At 35.9% G+C, this 22403-nt stretch overlaps 1 protein-coding gene across 1 annotated transcript in view; it reads right to left on the bottom strand.

The window, feature by feature from the left end:
- kon (chondroitin sulfate proteoglycan 4-like protein) overlaps window positions 1-22403 on the bottom strand; it is a 99869-nt gene that overhangs the window by 24928 nt on the left and 52538 nt on the right. The window contains exons 3-4 of the mRNA XM_073969716.1: window positions 6099-6295; window positions 5538-5768 (exon numbers count right to left, since the gene is read on the bottom strand). Of these exons, the coding sequence (XP_073825817.1) occupies window positions 5538-5768; window positions 6099-6295 (428 nt within the window). The remainder of the gene's footprint in view (window positions 1-5537; window positions 5769-6098; window positions 6296-22403) is intronic.

Genomic DNA, 22403 nt, shown 5'->3' on the forward strand with positions numbered 1-22403 from the left:
TAGCGTGATTACAAAATAATCGGAAAATGGGATACATTGATTACAAAATAATCGGAAAATGGGATGCATTGCCGGCTATTGCGATATCTCTGTTGTTGTGAAGGCGATATTTTCTACTTTCCTTGTCAGGTTTTTCTTTTGATATACCTCTTAAAGAAACAGAGATATTGGCTTTGAAATAAAACTTTGACTTTTTCTCCAAATAAGTTTTTGCCCATCTCAACTTCTGAATATTATCCGACCATCATCAAAATCAATAGGTTCCTTCTTCTGTGGGACCCCCATTAACCCCCAAAATTTCGTGACAATCCGATCAAAATTGCGATCTGTAGCGCGATTTCGAAAAAATTTAAAAATCGGATGTATTAACGACAATTGCTATATCTCCGTTTTTTAGCCACCTACGCCAACCTACTTTGCATCATTGTAAAGGTGAGATATTTTACTTTCATAGTCAGGCTTTACTTTTGGAAACTCCAAATCCAAAGCTGTGATATTCGTCATTATAATTAAAATCGCAAAAGTGAAATTTTGGGTTGTATTAGCGACTATTGCGATATCTTCGTTGTTTGACCACATACGACAACCTACTAAACATCGATGTAAAGGTGATATTTGCTACTTTCATTATGAGGTTTTGCTTTTGATACGCCCTTTATAGATGCGGAGGTATTTGCTTTGAAATAAAACGTTGACTTTTTCTTCAAATAAGTTTTTGCCCATTCCGACCCCTGAATATTATCCGACCATCACCAAAATCAATAGGCTTTTTCCCCTCCGGGACCCTCATCAACACCCAAAATTTGTTGACGATCCGATCAAAATTGCGACCTGTAGCGTGATTACAAGGTTTAGATGGACAGACGGACGGATGGGCACACATAGCCAGATCGACTCAGCTCGTCGAGATATTCATTTTGGTATATATATGTATGGATCTACGACCATTATTTCGATGAGTTACAAACTTTTTGGCCAAAACCAACTTCCCACATAGTGGTGTAGGGTATAAAAAGTCGTTACGTTTGGCCGGGCCGAACTTTTTATACCCTCCACCATACAGTAGTCTTCATTAAAATGGGAGAATTATTTTCCTTTCACAATTTTAGGGGAAAACATTTTTCGACCACGGATACCCCAAATGCCTAAATTATCTAATCTAAAAACAAGTGAGAAAAGGTTATAGTCGGTACGGGTCCGACTATGTGATACCCTACACCACTAACCCTGTGCATAATCTTTTCACTCGAAAACATTTCTTTTACGGAGATACGAAAGTTTTTATCTATCTGGCTTTTTTCACCAAATGACTTAAGGCGAACTGAACCAAAATAATTAATCAATAGGCTTCTCTCTCTGTGAGAAAATTTCGTGATGATCCGATCAAAATTCCGACCTGAAGTGTGATTGCAGAAAAAGTGGAAAATTACCGACTATTGCGATATCTCTATTATTTGACCACCTACGCCAACCTACTTTGCATAATTTTAAAGATGGGATTTTCCACTTTCTTAGTCAGGCTTTGCTTTTAAAAGGTCCCCAACCAAAGGTGTGATATCCATCATTATTATTAAAATCGCAAAAATGAAAAGTTGGGTTCTATTAGCGACTATTGCGATATCTTCGTTGTGTGACCACCTACGACAACCTACGTTACATCGTTTCAAAGGTGATATTTTCTTCTTTCATTGCCAAGTTTTGCTTTTTATATGCCCCTTATAGATGCTGAGATATTTGCTTTGGAATAAAATGTAGACTTTTTCTCCAAATAACTTTTTTGTTCATTCCGACCCCTAATTATTATCCGACCATCACCAGAATCAATAAGCTTCTTCCCCTCCGGGACCCACATCAACACCCAAAATTTCGTGACGATCTGATCAAAATTGCGACCTGTAGCGTGATTTCCAAAAAAATGGAAAAATGGGATGTATTACCGACTATTACGATATCTCCGTTAGTTAGTCACCTACGCCGACTTAGTTGCATCATTGAAAAGATGGGACCTTCTACTTTCATAGTCAGGCTTTGCTTTTGGAAAGTCCCCAACCAAAGCTGTGATATTCGTCATTATAATTAAAATTGCAAGAATGAAAATTTGGGTTTTATTTGCGACTATTGTAATATCTTCATTGTTTGATCACCTACGAAAACTTACTTTACACCATTAGAAAGGTGATATTTTCTACTTTTATCGTCAGGTCTTGCTTTTGGTATACCCCTTATAGAAGCTTAGATATTCGCTTTGGAAAAAAACGTTGTCTTTTTATCCGCATACGTTTTGCCCATTCCGACCCCTGAATATTATCCGATCATCACCAAAATTAATAGGCTTCTTCCCCTCCGGGACCCTCATCAACACCCAAAATTTCGTGACGATCCGATCAAAATTGCGACCTGTAGCGTGATTACAAGGTTTAGATGGACAGACGGACTGACGGACGGACACACATAGCCAGATCGACTCAGCTCGTCGAGACATTCATTTTGGTATATATAAGTATGGGTCTACGATCATTATTTCGAAGCGCTACAAACTTTTTGGGCAAAACCAACTTATAATTCCCTCCCCACATAGTGGTGTAGGGTATAAATACAGTCCATTCATCCTTTATTTGAATATAAGCGAAATAGATACCAATTCATTGGTATATAGTTAAGAAAGGCAATTTTTCACCATTTTTGGTCATTTTACTTGCAAAAGTTCAAATTTAGTCAGTTGGGCACCCTTGAAATGGTGTCCATATACATTTCTGGCTTTGTTTATGCCTCAGAATGTGACATAATGAAAAGATGCAAACCCAGTATTGGTTTTTTCCAAAGCATTACTGCTGTACTGCGTACTGCGAGAACTATACGAAATAAAGTTTAAAATTTATCCGCGAATAGCTCTTAACCTGTGGGTGCCACCGTCATACAGTGGTAATACACCCGACTGGTACTCAGAAGGTCAGCGGTTTGATTTATAGGCCAGGCAACATCAAATTTTCAACGGTTGCAAAATACCCCTCAGTAATGTTGGCGACATTTCCTGAGTATTTCAGCCATGTAAAACTTCCCTACAAGTGATGTCGTAAGACACGCCGGTTATACTCAGCGATAAACAGTAGGTCCCATATCATCGAGCTAATGTGAATCGGGGTGCACTCATTGATATGAGAGAAGTCTCCCTTGTTTCGTATGGGATGTTTGAAGAAAAAAATTATATTACGTCTCAACCTGTTCTTAACTATGTAATCCATCTTTGAAATTTACGTAAGTTTGGAGGAGCGATTACGATGTGCAAAGATTGGACCTAATTGAGTACTCATTTTAAGATCCATAGTTGGTAGCCGTTTTACAGATTTAGGATAATGGACTTACTTACCCCCGAAAAAAGAGTATACTGTCGTAATATGGTCCTGCCGAAAATTTTCAAAACGATCGTAAACATTTCCCTGAACTACTCTTATGTGTAAAATTTAGAATTTTTTGCGTTTAAGATATGCGAAGGATCGGTCCACAACTTTGGGTACCTTCCACCTTCATTGAACTTCGTTTATTGTAGGATGTGAAAAGTTTCGCATAAATAGGATACTCAATTCGTATGTTTACGTGCTCAACAGTCAGTTCAGCAGACAGGGTTATTTAAAGTTTTTGGCACATTATCCAAGGAAGTATGAGCACAACCTGCTGAAAATTCTCACTACGATCCGAGAAAAGTTCTTTAACTGCACGTGTGCCAAAAAATTTTGAAAATTTGTGTGGAATGTACCCTATCAAATGCATCGATATAGTTCATATTCCCACCCTATCTATGCCTGAATGTGCAAAGTTTGGACCATATAAGGCTCCCTTAGAAAATTACCGTGAGCACAATTTTAGTAGAACATATTCGACTTTTATGGGGAAGTGCCGAAAGGAGTGGTTCAATGTGGTCCATCTTTGAAGTTAAACTAAGTTTGGATAAAATGTTACCATCGTTAACCTAAAGTCTGATTGTGTAAAAAGTAGGTCCATATTATTGAGCCATTATCTTAGAAAGTATGTATTTCTTCATGAAACAAGTAAACAAGTTTCAGTCGGCTTGATTGTGTAAAAAGTAGGTCCATATTATTGAGCCATTATCTTAGGAAGTGTGGATTTCTTTATGAAACAAGTAAAAAAGTTTCAGTCGGCTTTGCCGACAGAGATACACCCTCAACCTATGTGATTTGAAACTTTAATCTACGGACAGATCGAATGTATTTGGGGTCTTTTCTGAATTTAGAGGTCCTTTTTGGACATTTGAACTTGCCGATAAAAATGTGAATTAGGATTAAAATTCAAAAGTGTTGGAGGTATGGACAGACATTGTCCATTATGGAAGTGGATCTTATCTTTGCGATAGATATCACGCCCACTAGTCATTTCAGTGGGTCATGGTATAACTTTTAGACCAGTATGCCAAGAAGCATGGATTTGTACGGATATCATAATATCTCTGTAAACAGGACCACAACGAACAGCATCAGTATCCATTTCCAACGGATCTTCGAACAGACCCTAAACTACACTTAACCACAAATTTTGAACTTTTGTAGGGGAGGTACCCTAAGGAGAGGACCATTATGTGCCATTTTTGAAATTAAACTAAATTTGGACAAAATATTAGGAGATCCAAAGTTTGGACCAAATTGGTTGCCCCGTTCATGAGTTATCTTGCGCTCCGACCACTACACACGGTGTCATAGGTGTTTTTTGCACCTTTCAGGCTATTTTCTCAGGAAGTATGGACTTGCCCCTGATGAAACTTGTACCATCGTATGGGGGGCACTGAATACAAGTTGTTGCAATAAAAATCAAAGCGATTCGACAGCAGGTCCTAAACTGAACTTTTCCGAAATTTTGTGCGGGAGGTACCCGAATGAGTGGACCGATTGAGTCCATATTCGAACCTGATCTATATCCGGTAGATATATTAGGATGTGTAAAGTATGGACCAAATCGGTTACTCCCTTCAACTTTTCCGAACTTTGGTGGGAGAGGTACCGTAAGGAGTGGACCGATATAACCCATCTTCGAATTTCGTCCAACCATAATTGGGATCTAAAACCATTATTTCGATGAGGCACATTTTGCCGGTATGAAAATGTATATACCGTCGTTAGGATAAATGCTGAGGGTATTAAAAGTAAATGTTAGTAACTAGGACAAGGATGACCCACGCCAAAATTTTCAAAAATATCCTCAAACAGCTTTAAAATTGAATTAACCGAACAATATTGAACTTTGAACTAATTCGGATCGGTTATTCCATTTATTACTAAGTTGGTTTGTAAGTTATTGCTACCAAAACGCTATGTAATGTTGTCTAAATTTCCCGACTATTTCAGCCAAATGTTTCTATAAATAGTATCATACAATGTTCTATAAGAAGTAAGTGTCACATTTTGAGCTAAAATATCCTCTTAAAAGTAATGATCATTCGAAGTAATATTCTTCGCACTCTTAAATTATTAGAAATACCACAAGTATTTTAAATTAATTATTATTGCAATTTCATTGCCTTTACTTACATCTGATATGCATCCTCTAAAACTGGCCAAATCATTCAAATAATCAGGTGAATATTCACCTGGCCCACCTAGTGATGTGCCAAAGTGGACATTCAACGCACCCATATCTGCCGGCAATGTCTTCCTTACAATATTGCCATCAACTTGTAATGTGATATTATTTTCATAGCGTTGAACAGCGACATCATGCCATTCCAAATCATTGAGCTTCTGTTTTTTCGGTGAACGCAACTGTAATGGAGGAGAAGAAGAAAAAATCGAAGCGATTAAAAATCTCAGCATGTATAATTTATTTAAAGAGAGATAATAAAGATAATGGAAGAAAAAGAAAAAGCACAATTTTAAATAATGTAATTTAAGATATGAGGAATTTTTATGGCTTATGACTTTACAGTGGCATAGCCATAAATATAGATTTCCCAGAGATTTCTAAAAAAAGAAGATGTGCTTAACATACTCACAGATGTGTGTTAGCGATTTGTAATCATATGATCATGGCTTGTTATTAAACAGCATGCAAAATTCCATGGTGTAGATTTCCACTTTTAAATTCACACTTACCTGTACAGTATTGCCTTCTATTTTATAGGTAAAAGTTATGGCAGCTGCCTCCAAACGCATTAGACAATAATCTGTGCGACCCGCGGCCATAAATAGAAATGCATTCTCTTGATGTGTACGAAATTTAACGCGAATATTTGTAGACATTTTTGCTTCCTGCAGTGGCATGGATATATAGCCATCGCCAAAGAATGAAACTAAAATGGAAGGAAAAAAGGAAATATTAGAGAATTTTTTGGTGTAAAATGGTGACTCTTAAATGACTAGGTTTTTTATTCTTGTTCACAAATTAGTGTTTAAAAAAATATTCGTAAAAAATGCAGGGCCTTTAAAATCTTCAAAATACCTCCCCACGAAGTACTTTATTTCATAAACAATCCTTTATAAACATTTTTAAAATTAAAAATGCCGTCAATAATTACCTCGTTAAACAAAAAAGGGACATTATCAAATCATTTACGCTCTCATAAAAAATCTATCACAATATCAATACCTTCAGCTTTCTATTTCTATCTAACTCTAATAAATTATTACATGTTGTGGTCAGTAAATTGTTCAAATGATATACAATGACATCCGTCACATCATCGTTTTTTATCTTCGTTTTTTTTATAAACACCAAAGTTTATTGCACCCACAAAAAAGAGAACATTTCATAATTCTATTTCGTTGTCGGTGTTTTTAAATCTAAAGATGTGTATCACATAATTTGTGCCCTCCAATAGTGGGAAATGGTAGTCTGCAGTGGAGGCAGCCAAAAGATTGTATCACCCAATTAAAAATCTCCCAAAACAAAAATAAGAAAACACAAGTAAGTCGTCGCAAAGCAAATAAAAACACAATAAAACGACAAATAAACAGATTAATTAAAACAGAGACCTTAGAGAACAGCAACAAACAAGAAACAAACAACAACAACAACACATTGTCTGTCCATGGTCTGGCGTCCTCTAGTTTTTTTTTTTGTGTTTCTTCCTAACAAGCATCATAAATAAAACAAAATAAAATGCTGTAGCTGCAACTGCAACATGTGAATAACGTGGCAGAAACGTGTAGATGATGGGTCAAATGCAGGAGGATTGTGATTTTTGGGTCCGAATGGCCGAATATTTTTACTTAGCATGGAAGTTCATAGTAATAGGTACACAAATTCAATGTTGTCCAAAAAGTAAGAAACCGTTAAAATCGAAGGAAATTAGAGATAATATTCTGTACCACTACACTGTGGTCGAACTTGTATGCGAAGAGCGGGCAAAAATACTTCCTGTGCAGATATCAATACTAAAATTTCAGTAAAGGTTTTGGGGGTCTTGACCAAGTGTTAGAAAACCTTCCTGATGTTGTCCCCATAAATCGGTACCGCCCAATATTCAGTATTTGTAGGGTTCATAATAATCAATCAAAATGGTTGAATTTTCGAAATTTTTCATATAACTGAACCGCACAATGTCTCTACTATATATTTAAATAACTGAAATATATCAACTGCACATTTGAAAAAATTACAGAGACAGCCTGAAAGGCATCCTTAGTATTTTGGGAAAAAATCCAAAGATGCGGGAAGATGAATGCTATTCTCAAAGAGTACAGTAAGAAGTAATCCATAACAAATTCATTTTAGAGAAATTTAACATGTTAGCAGTAGATGTGAACACATTTGGTACCAAAAATTTGACTTTTATTTTTTGGTCAATGGCAGGGATCACTGTGCACTACCCCTTTGCAATATCTTTTCATCGGCCAAAACTTCTTTAGCAAAAAGTGAGTAAAGGCTATAGTCGGGACGTGGTCGACTGTGTGATACCCTATACCACAACCCCTGTGCATAAGGGTTTTGTTGTGTCAGATACAGCTTGGATTTTATGGCCCCATCCAAACATGGTTAAATATTGACTATTTAAAGCAGTTCTGGGCTATATGTCTGAAACCTATGTGAATTTTCATTTGTAGATAAGGGCAAGAATAAAATATTTGGAGAAATAATGAACTCGAAAAACTACATTTATTGCCTCAAATTTTATAAAATATTTCCATAATTTGTATACATTTTGCACCATATCTCCAAAACCGTTAATATCTTCTTAATGTTTTCTTTTCGAAAAATATTCGCTGCGAGAATAAACTGTTGGTATGAATTGTGTTTGAAATACGTGTTGTAGAAGTTGTTTGCATTTTCAGTGTTGCATAGTGTTAACAGCCACCCATGCTTTTATACCAGACTTAGGGCTAACTGAACCAAAATAATTAAACAATCTCGAAATCAAGGTATGTCATGCAATTATATTATAGACCCTTTGGGATCAATTCCAGGCACAGAATGTCTTCTTTAATATTAGTCACTTTTGAAGCTGATGGATATTCGTCATTACAATTCTTCAAATCAAAGCAAGTGAAATAGTGTTAAGCTAGGCAGGGCCGGAGTTTTTATACTCTCCATCATAAAATATTTTATGGGCGCTATACCAACACGTGGACCTATATTCGCAATTTTTAGTGGAGAAGTTTTTTGGTCATTGGGAACCTCAAAATGTAATGCCAATTTGGGGGGAAATTTAGCTAAAATCCTCAAAATACCTTAAATCGGGAGGTACCGTTATATGGGGGCTATACCAAAACATGGACCTATCCTAAAAATTTCTAGTGGTAAAATCCATTAAGAACCTCAAATGTTAAATTGCATCTGGTTTGGTCAAAAAATGTAGATAAAATCCTCAAAAGACCTTAAATCGGGTGGTACTGTCATATGGGGGCTATTCCAAAACGTGGACTTATGTACATAGCACATCTTCGAACTTGACCTGTCTATGGAAAAAAGACACTGCAAAATTTTAGCGTTCTATACCAATTATGGCGTACGCTAGAGTGATTACAACAGACGGACAGACTGACAGACGGACATGGCTAGATTGTCTTAGAGTTTTATCCTGATCAAGAAAATATATACTTTATAGGGTCGCAAATTATTAGATCGATGTGTTACAAACAGAAAAACAAACTCAATATACCCTCCATATCATTGCATATGTGAGATTTTCTATTTTTATTGTCCGGCATTATTTTTGGAAGGTCCCCAACCAAAGCTTTGATATTCCTCATTACAATTCCTCATTACAATTCAAAAATGAAAAATTGGGTTAGATTATCGACTATTGTGATAATTTGCATCATTGGAAATTTGATGTTTACTTCTTTCAATGACAGGCTTTTACTCTACTGGAAAAGGAAATATCAGCATGAAAATAAAACGTTAAATTTTCCACACATAAGTTTTTTGTCCATCCAGACCCCTGTATATTATCCGACCATCATCAAAACCAATAGACTATCAACAAAATCAGACTTCATCCTGGATGGGAAGAAGTCATCTACCTCCAAAATTTTGAGAAAACCTTAAATGTATCGTTTCTCACGGATTGGTCATGCAAGCATTCTACAGTGGATAGGTTGCCGGACAGGAATTGAAACCGACTACATTTCGCCAACTCGAGACTTTGGTAGGGCAGGTTATTTCCGTTTTTACTGAAGGGTAGAAGAAGGTATTTAACGGCAACTGCAGTGTCTTTCGGGCACAAGTTATTGCGGTGTAGAAAGCCTTGGAACTCTAAGTGAGAATGACAGGGTTTGTAGGTAGGATTGTCACATTATACGTGGATAGCCATGCTGCTCTAAAGGTGCATCCTAAAACTTGTAGTATTGCTGTTGAATTTTGTTGGGTACCACGGGGGCTGCAATGTTGAGGGAAATGAGACAGTTGATGAACTAACAAGACGAAGTTCCCCGTCACCTGAAGTTCCGGATGTAGAACTGCATCCCTTCTCCCACTTCGCATATCAGGGATCAGAATTGCTGTAGGGATCATCACTGGCCATTGCTGTATAAGATCTATGACAAGCAAGTGGGAGTACTGCAGGCAATGTGAATATGTGGAAGATACTGAAACAATCGAACACCATTCTTGTCGATGGCCTAGACTATACTAGTGTGTACAATAAGGTGGCAGCCGCTGGCCGGAAAACGGAGGTTGCGTGTACGAAATAATCCGCTGCCGTGGGATAGCCCCCACATCGTTCCCGAAGTCTGAAAAAATGGGCAGGGTGATCCCGCTACAGAAGCCAGACAAGGATCGCACAGTGTGATTTCGCTTTTGTCGTCCGTAGCAAAGACCCTTGATGCTTTAGTCCTCCCCAGCGTCAGAAATAGATATCCAGTTGCCGATCATCAGCATGGGTCCCGTAAGCAACACATCACAGAAACAGCGCTGCACGCCATCTTCACACATACTAGCCGAGGGCTCAACCAGAACAAGCCGTGTGATAGATCATGGATGCTTGACTTGTCAAAAGCGTTTAATACTGTCAAGCACTCCACGCTGTTTGAGGACGTCGAGCAGATAACTCTTCGGCCAAGTTTGAAACATTGGATAATCAATTATACACTGCCGCTCACTTGAATAGAACCCCCCTGCAAATTTTTGTTCAACCTCCATTTTTTCCGAATTATACAAGATATGAAGTTTTTAAGTTTTACTATATTTTGCTTCATGTGTTTGGAGTAAACTTAGTCATTCATTTGCATTCAAACTCAATTTGTATAAGAATTATGCAAGGAAATCAAAATAAAGCCAAAAATTGAAGTAAAAAATTTGGTTCACTTGAATAGAACCCCCCTTTAAAACTTGGGAATACAGAAAGATTGTATTAGAATATCGATGCATATTCACTCTATATTGAAAACGAAGTACTTTCAGTAATATTCAGTAAAAGTATATCCCTCCTGATTAAGGATACACCCGTATATCTTGCTTTGGCAAGGATTCTTTAAATAATCAGGTTTAATGTCCAACAAAGCTTGCTTTTTTCATTCAACAAGTTTATTTTTGGAAGTGTGCTGTGTCCTTTAGTCGTATATTTTACGCATAAGTCATTCCAATACATTTTAGAGAATATTTACAACTGTAGAATATGGCGGCCCCACAAGGATACCCGCATTTCTTTTCAAAATGTAAAGTTTTGATGACTCGAAGTGCACAAAAGTTTATAAAATCGTGATGAAATTTCCACTCGGGATATCCAAAAATGTTATTCACTACTGGATATGTCTGTTTCAGAACTCCTTTATAGGTTGTCGTGCGCATTTAGGCTGAAGTAAATTGACGCCCATGTCCTTAATAATTAGTAATGCCTTCCATCACCATAAAGGCACATTCATCGCTACAGAAACAATTTAGAAGATGGTCTTCCATTCAATAGACGCGAAAAAAATAGATATACAGTTATTCAATTGTATACTTAATGAGGATAGTCCTTACTAATAATGGAGGACTTGGGCGTCAATTTCTTTTACCCTAAATGCGCACGACAATTTACAAAGGAGTTCTAAAACAGGCATTTCCAATAGAGAGAAGCATTTTCGGATATCCCGAGTGTCAATTTCATCACGATTTTATAAACTTTTGTACACTTCGAGTCATCAAAACTTTACATTTTGAAAAGAAATGCGGGTATCCTTGTGGGGCCGCCATATTCTACAGTTGTAAATATTCTCTAAAATGTATTGGAATGACTTATGCGTAAAATATACGACTAAAGGACACAGCACACTTCCAAAAATAAACTTGTTGAATGAAAAAAGCAAGCTTTGTTGGACATTAAACCTGATTATTTAAAGAATCCTTGCCAAAGCAGGATATACGGGTGTATCCTTAATCAGGAGGGATATACTTTTATTGAATATTACTGAAAGTACTTCGTTTTCAATATAGAGTGAATATGCATCGATATTCTAATACAATCTTTCTGTAGTCCGAAGCTTTAAAGGGGGGTTCTATTCAAATGACCCAAATTTTTTACTTCAATTTTTGACATTCTTTTGTTTTCCTTGTATAATTATTATATTAATTGGATTTGAATGCAAATGAATGACTAAGTTTACTCCAAACACAGGAAGCAAAATATAATAAAACTTAAAAACTTCATATCTTGTATAATTCGGAAAAAATGGAGGTTGAAAATAATTTTGCAGGGGGGTTCTATTCAAGTGAGCGGCAGTGTATGTGTATGTGACGCTTTTAGAGAACAGCTTGGTACAGAGTTCCGTTTTTATAGAAAGATGCCGAAAGTGTCCTCTTTCGGCCCATATACATATACTTTTGTACCAGTCCTGTTCCGTCAGCATGGGTAAAAGTGTGTTTTTTCCATACCGTATGCCATATTAACATAACAAATGCACATTTTTTTTAAATATAAGTTTTTGTAATTAAATTCCTCTGCAAATACTAGACCGAATTCGAATGAAAATAAATAAAAATATTATAAAAATATATCTATCCGTTTAATAGTTTTGACCAGGAAAAACGATTCTGAACTACTGTGCGGTGCCAACGTGCGGGTGCGTTCAACTACACTCGGGATGGTGCAGCCGTCTGAATTCCTATAGGGCAAGGATTGATGCCACCGTCCAAAACATCTGCTTAACATGCGGCACAGGTCCGCACGATGCACTGCACCCTTTCAACTGTCTTGCCAAACCTTGTCAATTAACTCCAGTAACTTTGAGGTTACAGCTCATCAAAGCAGTCACATTTCTTGAACTGGGAATGTACCTAGAGCCAGATTAAGCAGAAAATGAAAAATGGTTGTTGTTGTAGCAGCATGAAACCTACGTTGATGGTTGGTTGCCAGCGGCTGCCCGAAACACTATGGTTTCGGGTCAATCCGGTACGAGAGAACCCACTGCTATGGGATTTATTGACAGTGGTGTGAGATAATCTCTTCGGATTTTCTTTTTTGTATGCAAAAAATCTTCAATCATTAAGCTCAACTTCAACGAGAAATTAATAAAAATAAATAATAAATTATCTTCGCACTAACAGGCAAAATCTATATAAAAAAATCAAATGTCGTTCGTTGGTAATGTCATCCTGAACCGATTTCCGGAAAACTTGCAGCAAATGCTCAAGGTCTGCCGTGGCAATGTGTACTTTATGAACATCAGAGGAGGTGGGATACCTTCCCACGCATTTCTTTTAAACGCTATATGTATATGCCAAACGTATGTTTATATCGGTTTCAGCATTCATTTTGGGAGACAATGGGGTTGTGTTTCCGACCTTAGGTACATATTTGGAGCCAAAATACCGGACCACTCCCACTTTTTTAAATATGTTATACCTATATTGAAAACTGATGACTACGACCACAGTTTCCAATGCATTATTTTTTCAAAACTACTGAACCTAATTTCATGAAATTGTCAGAAATGTCCCATGAATGCATCGGCTTGCAAATTCATTTTGGTTGCGACCCAGATCGAATGTTTTTCCTTGGTGCCCGAAGTCCCGACCACGGCCAGTTTTTAAGAGTTTAATATCTCGAAAACTAACGAACCCTTTTTTTTGTGAAATCTTCTGTGGTACATGTAGGCATGAATTTTGAAGGTGGTACGGTATCTCCCCTATTAAGAAAAACGATATATTTTCAAATTTCCTTAAATGGTTAAGTTCAATGGTTCACCAGCCTTGAAAAACTAAGAACATGTAAGTCTCAATAAGCGGGAGAATTCGACTTTACCATTTTTTAATTCTTATAATTAGATCGCTTAAGGATAAAGATAGGAGACATGTGCTATAATAAATCCTAATCCGCATCAATGGGCGAAAAAATCCGAGATCGTCCGTAAGAGAAAAGAAAGGTTACAGACAAAATCTGTTGATACATTTTAAATCCTCAATGAATAACTCGGTTTGACAATGAACCCGAAAAAATGAGGTAGAAAATACCTTTTTTTGAATTGTAAAGCATAAACTCCATAACAATTTGTCATTAAAATTCAATACGATGGGCCAGCAACGTGGAGCCGAGTCTGCTAGTTTAAAATATTTTTTTTTTTAAGTTTGATATACGAGGGCTGTTCGGAAACTTCTTAGCCTATCAATGAAAGAGAATAGTAAGTTTTTCAAAAATATTTTTATTTTTTAATATAATCTCCTGAAACTTCAATACACAGTCCAACGCCTTTCTAGCAATTCTATCCCTTGATTAAAATAGTTTTCCTCAAGGTCTTCAAAATAGTGGTTTACAACTGTAATTGCATCTTCATTTGAGGTAAAACGCTTGCCAGCAAGAATTTTTTTGGATTTGGGAACAAGTAAAAGTCGCTGGGAGCTAAATCAGGAGAATAAGGTGGGTGGTCAAGCAACTCGTACTTTAATTCGTTGATTTTAGCCATTGTTAAAACACTCTTGTGCGCTGGTGCGTTGTCTTGATGAAAAATTATTTTTTGTTTTTCTCGAATTTGTACATTTAATTGACCCAAAAGGTTGCAATAGTACTCTGAATTTATTATTTTACCCTTTTGCAGATAGTCAATCAATAAAATACCTTTGAAGTCCCAAAAACCCGTTGCCATAACCTTACTTTGGGGCACTTCCTCCAGCTTCAGTCCATTGTTTTGATTGTTCTTTTGTCTCTGGAGTATAGTGGTGGATCCATGTCTCATCAACAGTTATGAAACGACGCTTAAAATCCATTTTATTTCGCTTAAAACGATCCAAACAAGCTTTAGAAATGTTCATTCTTATGCGTTTTTGATCGACTGTTAACAAATGCGGCACCCATCTTGCAGAAAGCTTTTTCATCTGTAGTTCTTCATGCAAAATTAAATGGACTCGTTCATTTGAGATGCCCATGATATTAGCAATTTCACGCACTTTTATTCGTCGATCATTTAACACCATATCCTTATGAATTTCTTGTCCCGATAAACCTTTTTTATGTAAATATTTAATGACAGCACGCATTTCTCATTTTTTCCATTGTAAAAAAATTGCGGATGCGTCTTTTTGTCCTGTTTCTATATGAAGGAGTTGCCAGATCGAAACAAAATTTAACATGTGTTCATAACAGAGATGGAAGTTTCCAAAACAATTAACTTTTTATTGTTTATACCGCGCTTTTTGGGCTAGGCTAAGAAGTTTCCGAACTTCCCTCGTAGTTAAAATTGACTTTTGGCAAATGAGGCTATAGTTTCGGATGAGGTCAGGCACCCGTTTTCTTAGTTTTTTGTATGGAAATGAAAGTTAACAGAAAATTCTTTACCTCGGGACCCTATAACATTGGGGAAGAGGTTTTGGTTACACTACAAAAACAAAAAAGAACATAAAGCTCATTTACTCAAAGAGTGTCATAACTCAAAGAATTGGTTTTTGGAGTTAGCAATTTATATTTTTTATACGAATTTTACTTTATTTTCTGTATCGATATCTCTAAAACTTAACGAGTTACAACTACTACTTATTTAATTTTTTGTGTAATAACATTTTTAAGTTGGAAAGTCAAATTTAAATCGGCAATTTAAACTCTTACCCTAACTAACTACCTACGAATTAAACATCTTCCCGTATTCATTTTACATACAAATACGAAAGACTCGAATCACAGTAGACTAGAAATTAGGTTTGGAAAATATAGAATCATTTGTATATTCTCAAAATTTTGTTATTTTAGGTGTTCCGGCATATGGCCCTAAATACAAAGTTCTTCACCTTCTACAAAATTTGTGATAGTCTTGCGAGATTTTTCTAAAATGCCATTAATGTCACGAGTACAACAATGTTTCACAAATTGCGTTTTGTTTTCTTTTTATCATTCTTACACAACTGCTTTACAACAATACCAAAATACCATACCACATGACATCAAACATCATCTACTTAGGGAATAAGTACGAGAGGACATATGTTGTCGGAAGTGTTTAATTTCCAACAGAAGATGTGTGAAATTATCAAACTGTACTTCAAAAAATCATATCTAAATGAGAGTGGTAAATGTGCCCATCAACTTGGTTTGTGATCTAATATTTGTTTCCTGATTGTTTGTTCAGTGCTATTGACAAAAGAAGAGGAGCCATGTGTTTCATGTTTGCTTAGGACCAAAATGTATAAACAGGAAATCGTGAAATTCTACGGGTGTCACTTCGGAGAGGGGTATGACAAATTACCGCTTATAATATAAATTCTTTGTGTGATTTATATAAAAATCTTATGCATACATTACTTCCACCTGGCACGTGGGTTTGGGTTAAGGGGATTAGCCGCCATGGACAAATAAATGGCCAGGGGATTGTTTAAGGGGTTTAACTTTCATTTACAATTTCTCTTTTGAGGTTGGTGGTGTCCATGGGATGGGTTTGTGTTATTATTATTTCTTATCACGATTTGCGGTGGGTGACATGTGGTAAAATAATTTGATAAGGCATTTGGGGGTGTTTTTAGCAATACAACTTTTACCAGTAGGACAAATAAACAAACGTGAGAGTGAGATTTTTCGAATGAACAATTTAGTATTAAGGATTAAAAATGTATACTAGTTTAAGTATTTTAAAAATTTATACACGCTCTAAATGGTCATATTATTGCAGTTTTAACTTATTAAAATTTCGTTATGTTTGTCATGTTACAGATTTACCAAATCTATAACAAGCATTGATTACTAAATTTGGCCATAACTTATCTCCAAGATATCAGATTTTGAAAACATGGCTTAATTGCTGAATATTATATACGCTAGTCCTAGATTTTATATCAGATTTATTTTTTTGTAAATTTACTTAACAATGTAAATCGCCCACCAGTCAGCCAATCAAATGTCCATTCGTGTTCACCTTGATTGTGTATATGCCAACTTCTAATTCGGTTGCACTTTTAAATCTCCATTACAGATTTCACCATGAAACAGCAAAGCGCCAAATCCATCTTATCGTATTGAACATCGAAACACGATTTGGTTTTTGTCTTATTTTGCGTAACGTTTCCTTCAAAATGCCAAAAATGGCGCGGACACGACATAAAATTGCCATCAGTTTATTTAATTTTTTGTCGGTGGTTGTAGTTCTTGTTGACTTATGTTGTCGACTTCCAAACAATTTTCCTGTGCCACAAATATGTATGGATTTCCCTTGTTTTCTTTGGCTTTGATGGCAATACAATTACAATGTATTGGTGGATATTTGGCGGTATTATGTTTTCTACTTCTTTATCTTCTGAAGAAAAAGAAAACAAATCACCACCAACTAAAATGAAACATGTTCATGTCCTCAATTTGTAGTCACTGTATTCAAGAAGAAGATGGGGAAAATGAAAAACAAACTTCTGCGGCAGCAGTAACAACTAGGACAGACAAAATGTTCATTTATGCCAAAAAATAAATTAATTACAAAACTGACTCCAAGAAATGACTGTACAGGGTAATGGCACAGGCCAGTAACAACAACATCAACAATAAGAACGGCGCACTTGCAATGAAATTTTGAGTGATGAGTTAACAGCACCTCAGGGAGCTACAACCTTGTGTGATGAAGGAAATTACATGAGGTCCACATTTTAAGGCATACAGTATGGACATCTAAATTTTGTTTTAAAAGAAGTGATAAACAAAAAGAGCGCAGACCAATATGTGAATGTGTTAAAAAAATAATTTTTGAATATTAGTGACGTTCATTGTGCAATACATTTCGTTTTGCAAACATTTAGTTGTCAAACTGTAAATCGAAAGCAACACGGTGCTCTTGAATCAAATTTAAATGGAAGGTGCTTACACCTGGGAAGTTTTTGCTAATTCTGAAACTACAATGTTCATGGATGAAAGAACTAAAAAAATCGCCGAAGCGCTTTTTAAATAAGTCGCGATTCAAGTTGACATTTTTAAGGGTTTTTTAGGTTTTCACGATTTTGCTTGGAATCCGCAACTCCTATTGAAATGGGACTAAAGAAGAAGCTATGAAAATTCTCTATAAGATTGACTTTTATGATATCTTCGTAGTTTTTACCGTTATTGAGATATAGAAGTTCAAATTAGGACAATGTATTGACCATATCACCTCCTTAAAAAACAATGTTATACACCTTAACTAACTTTAAATGAAAACCGCTTACACCTGGGAAGTTTTTGCAAATTTTGAAACAGCTTTGTTTATAGATTAGAAAAATCCAAAAACAAGAAAAAATCACTAAATGGATTTTTTAATAAATCGCGATCAAAGTTCACATTTTTAGGTTTTCATGATTTTGCTTGGAGACCGCAAGTCCTATTGAAATGGGACTAAAGAAAATGTTTTAGCAGCGAAAATTCTGTACAAGATTGGCTGATTGATATTTTCCTAGGTTTTACCATTTTTGAGATATATGTATAAGTTTAAGTTGGGAAATTCCAGTCATGACATTGTTTTATAAGGACGCGATACAGTCAATCTATTGTCCTAATTTGAGCTTCTATATCTCAATAACGGTAAAAACTACGAAGATATCATAAAAATCAATCTTGTAGAGAATTTTCATAGCTACAGCATTTTCTTTAGTCTCATTTCATAAGGACTTCCGGTTTCCAAGCAAAATCATGACAACCTTAAGTACGACCGCGCCGAACTTTTTATATCCTCCACTACGAATTGTATGGAAGTAAAATGGAAAATTTATATTTCTATCGGCAAAGCTTATTCCTGCTAACTGGAGAATGTTAATATCTTTGAAAAGAGGTTTAATACCAATGAGACATCGATGTTTTCAGACCATTGAGAATCCAAGCTACAGCCACTTTAGTAGAAACAAGTAAAAAAGTATCAGTCGGCTTTGCGGACAGAGATATGGTAAATTTCAAATTTCCTTTACACTTACATAGAAAAAAAATTAAAAACTTTTTTGGCGAGCACATCCGCCATTTTTGGTACATGGGTTACGAAAAAATCGTGGTTTCAAATCTGTTCGCGTTCACAAAATTGGATGCTGCACTCAAAAGTTATATGCGGTTTTACTCTCTTGTAAAGAAAAAATATTTAAAAATTCCTATTGTGTTGTAATATGAACATGTATATATGAATCGTTAGCAGCATTTGATATCTATCCGTAGATGCTAAAATAGTTGCTAAATTTATTTTTATTTTCGCGGAAAATCAAAAAATATTGAAGAAATCTTGGAATAAATTTTATTTATTCTAAATCAGAGTCCAAAAAATCTCTAAAAAAATTATTTAAAAACACGTACAGAATCTGGACAACGCGTAGAAAAATGTGAGACCAAAATTATAAAGATCGCGTTTATATTATATTTATTACAGCAACAAAAAAGAACGGAAACTTATTGTTGGAAATTATTTCAAAAATATATTTTTGGTTAAATACGAAAAATTTGAAAAAGAAATGTTGGGATTTATTCTATTATTTCGCTAAATTTCGATCCAAATCCTGAAGTATTTTGCTTAAACTTCTACGAGAAAAGTAATTAGTCATCGTGAAAGTATATTTGCTTTCTGTGATAAGCAATAGAAATAAGAAGTAGAGAGTAATATTGAAATTACAATCAAAGAAAAAACATAGAAGTTAAAAAACGAATAATTCGCGAATTGGTTTAAATCGGTTGAGGTGCATGTGCTTTTCGGATACAGGGAGTCTATGTCTATCAATATGCATGGATTTTCCCATGTTTCATTCAGCGGCCAAAGTGTGCCATCAGTTGCATCTTACTACTCAAAAAACCTTCAAGTGGGCAAAAATTACGCTATATGCATATAATTATAAGGTGCATCCGGTTTCAATGGCCCCCTATTAAAAATACGTCAATATAAATTATTTTAGACAGACTCGTCAAGAACTGCGTTTGTGCCACCGCATTCTATTTTGGGATAAATAGGGATATTACTCCTGAATCTTTGTAATTTGTGACACACCTTTTTGGCAAATATTATAATCGCGTATAAAGGATTACATTTATGCAAAAATAATCAAAGAAAATCGCGGTTCAATTCGCGGAATTGTCAAAATATATTTTTGCAGATTTTCCTACATTCAAGGTATCTATATCCGGCGTTTTAGTGGATGGATTCGACCGCAGAAGAGCTCATTAGATCCGGCACGTAAAAAAACTAAAATCACGCGGGGTTCAGGGGTACCTGTACGACAGTTGTAAATTTTAAAGCCAAAAAATAGTTTTTTTCAGAAAATTTACGCACCAAATTTTCGCTTTTGGACTCCTATTACTAGGAAGCTGTACGGAGCACACTCATGAGATATACATCGAACGACGTGGAATCGCGAGTTCTACAATACTATAAACTAGTTTGGATTATTATCTAGTTGCTCCCTCTAATTATAAGAAAAATTCGAAAAACCCAGTTTTCAAAACTTCAAAATGTCAGCATCGATTTTAGGGGGATGCAGTGTATATATCGAAAAGTCATACATTAGAATCATGTTGCCCAAGGGGTATTCTTCAATATTTTCTTTGAGCTTATGTCTGAATTTTCCGTGGTTTGACCAGAAATCAAGAAAGAACACAAAAAAACTTGTAAACTTCAACACATTTTTACCCATTTTTAATAGTACCACCATCGTAGCTTCCACGAAAATTATTTGTTATGGTCCATATTATGAGATCGTGGCTAAAACACTTCAATTAATATAAATTTATTCATATTTTATAAAATATATTAACAGTTCGCGACTTATTAAATGGTGAACCTCAACTTCTACGATTGAAAAACTTTTTGGAATATTACCATATACCCTCAGCTTATGTGAATTGACGGACAGATCCAACGTATTTAGGGACTTTTCAGTATTTTTTTTTTTTTGACATTTGAACTTTCCGACAAAAATGTGGGTTAGGATTAGAGTTCAAAATTGTTGCAGAGGAGGTACTTAAAGGAATGGACCGACTTGGTCCATTATGGCAGTGGATATTATTTTGGGAGTCATATCTTCCGGATAGATATCACGTCCACTAGTCATTTCAGTGGGTCATCGTATAACTTTTGGACCAGTATGCCAGGAAGCATGGACTTGTCCATGGATAACATAATATCGTTGTAAACAGGACCACAACGAACAGCATCTTCGAACAGACTCTAAACTGCACTTAGACACAAATGTTGAACTTTTGTGGGGAAGAAGTTAAACTAAATTTGGACAACATATTAGAAAATCTAAAATTTGGATCATATCATACCATATCGTATAGTGATTTTTTTAAATATTGGGGGAAGTACCGAAAGTTGAGGTATTACACATCTTCGGACTGAAACAAAGTTTGGACAAATATGACGAAGGCCAACTTTTGAACCAAATCGGTTGATCAGTTCGAGAGTTAACGTGGTCTCCACTACAAATGGCCTTTCGGGCTGTTTTCTCAAGAAGTATGTACTTGCTCCTGAAAAAACTTTTACCGTCGTAATTGAGGAAAAAATCAAAGTGATTCAGAGCAGGTCTTAAAGTGAACTTATCCGACATTTTGTGTGATCCGAAAGAGTGGACAAATATAGTCCATATTCGAATATTTTTTTAAGTTTTGTGGGGGAGGTACCTGAAGGATTGGACCGATATGGCTTATCTTCGAACTTAAAAAAAAGTTTGAACTAAATACTACGAAGGCGAAATTTTGGATCGAATTGGCAAATCCGTTCGAGAATTATCTTGCGCTCCAACCACTACACACGGTGTTAGAGGGGTTTTTTTGCGCCGTCCAGGATATTTTCTCAGGAAGTAAGGACTTGCCCCTGATGAAACTTATACCGTCGTATGCGGGGCTTTGAGTAGAAATTGTTACAATAAAAATCAAAGCCGTTCGAGAGCTGGTCCTAAACTGAACTTTTCTGAAATTTTGTGTGGGAGGTAACCGAAGGACTGGATCGATTGAGTCTATATTGGAACCTTATCTAAGTCTGATAGAAATTTTACGATGGGCACAGTATGGACCACATCGGTTACTCCCTTCAAGAGTTATCGGGCGCACAATTTTTCCGAACATTTTTGAACTTTTATGGGGGAGGTACCGGAAGGGGTTGACCGATATAACCCATCTTCGAACTTAAACTAAGTTTAGACAAAATATTACGAAAGTCGAATTAGTCGTGAGTTATCGTGCGCTCCAGCCAGCCAGACAGACGGACATGGCTAAATCAACACCAAGTTGTCTGAAATGGATTTCGTCCAAACATACTTGAGGTCTAAAACGATTATTTCGATGAGGTACATTTTGCTCGTACATATCTTCGTTAGCATAAATGCTGAGGGTATAAAAAACTTTTAGCAGACTTCACATCTGTCGGATTCGTTTACTTTCCAATCTGAAACCCGCTATAAAAAACTAAACACAAAACTCTAGCCATTTCGATTGAATAATGTGGCTAATAAGGCCTTCAAAGGAAGGCAAATTCTATAGGTTTTAGAAGACAATATGCGGAGTTTTACCAATTTCTTGAGCATAATGCTGCTAAAAGATAATGTGGAATACAGGGCTATGGACTCAGGTACACAACTGG

This window comes from Musca autumnalis, unplaced genomic scaffold (assembly GCF_047663935.1).
Source record: "Musca autumnalis isolate F117 unplaced genomic scaffold, ASM4766393v1 scaffold_2, whole genome shotgun sequence".
NCBI classification, from domain to species: Eukaryota; Metazoa; Arthropoda; class Insecta; order Diptera; family Muscidae; genus Musca; species Musca autumnalis.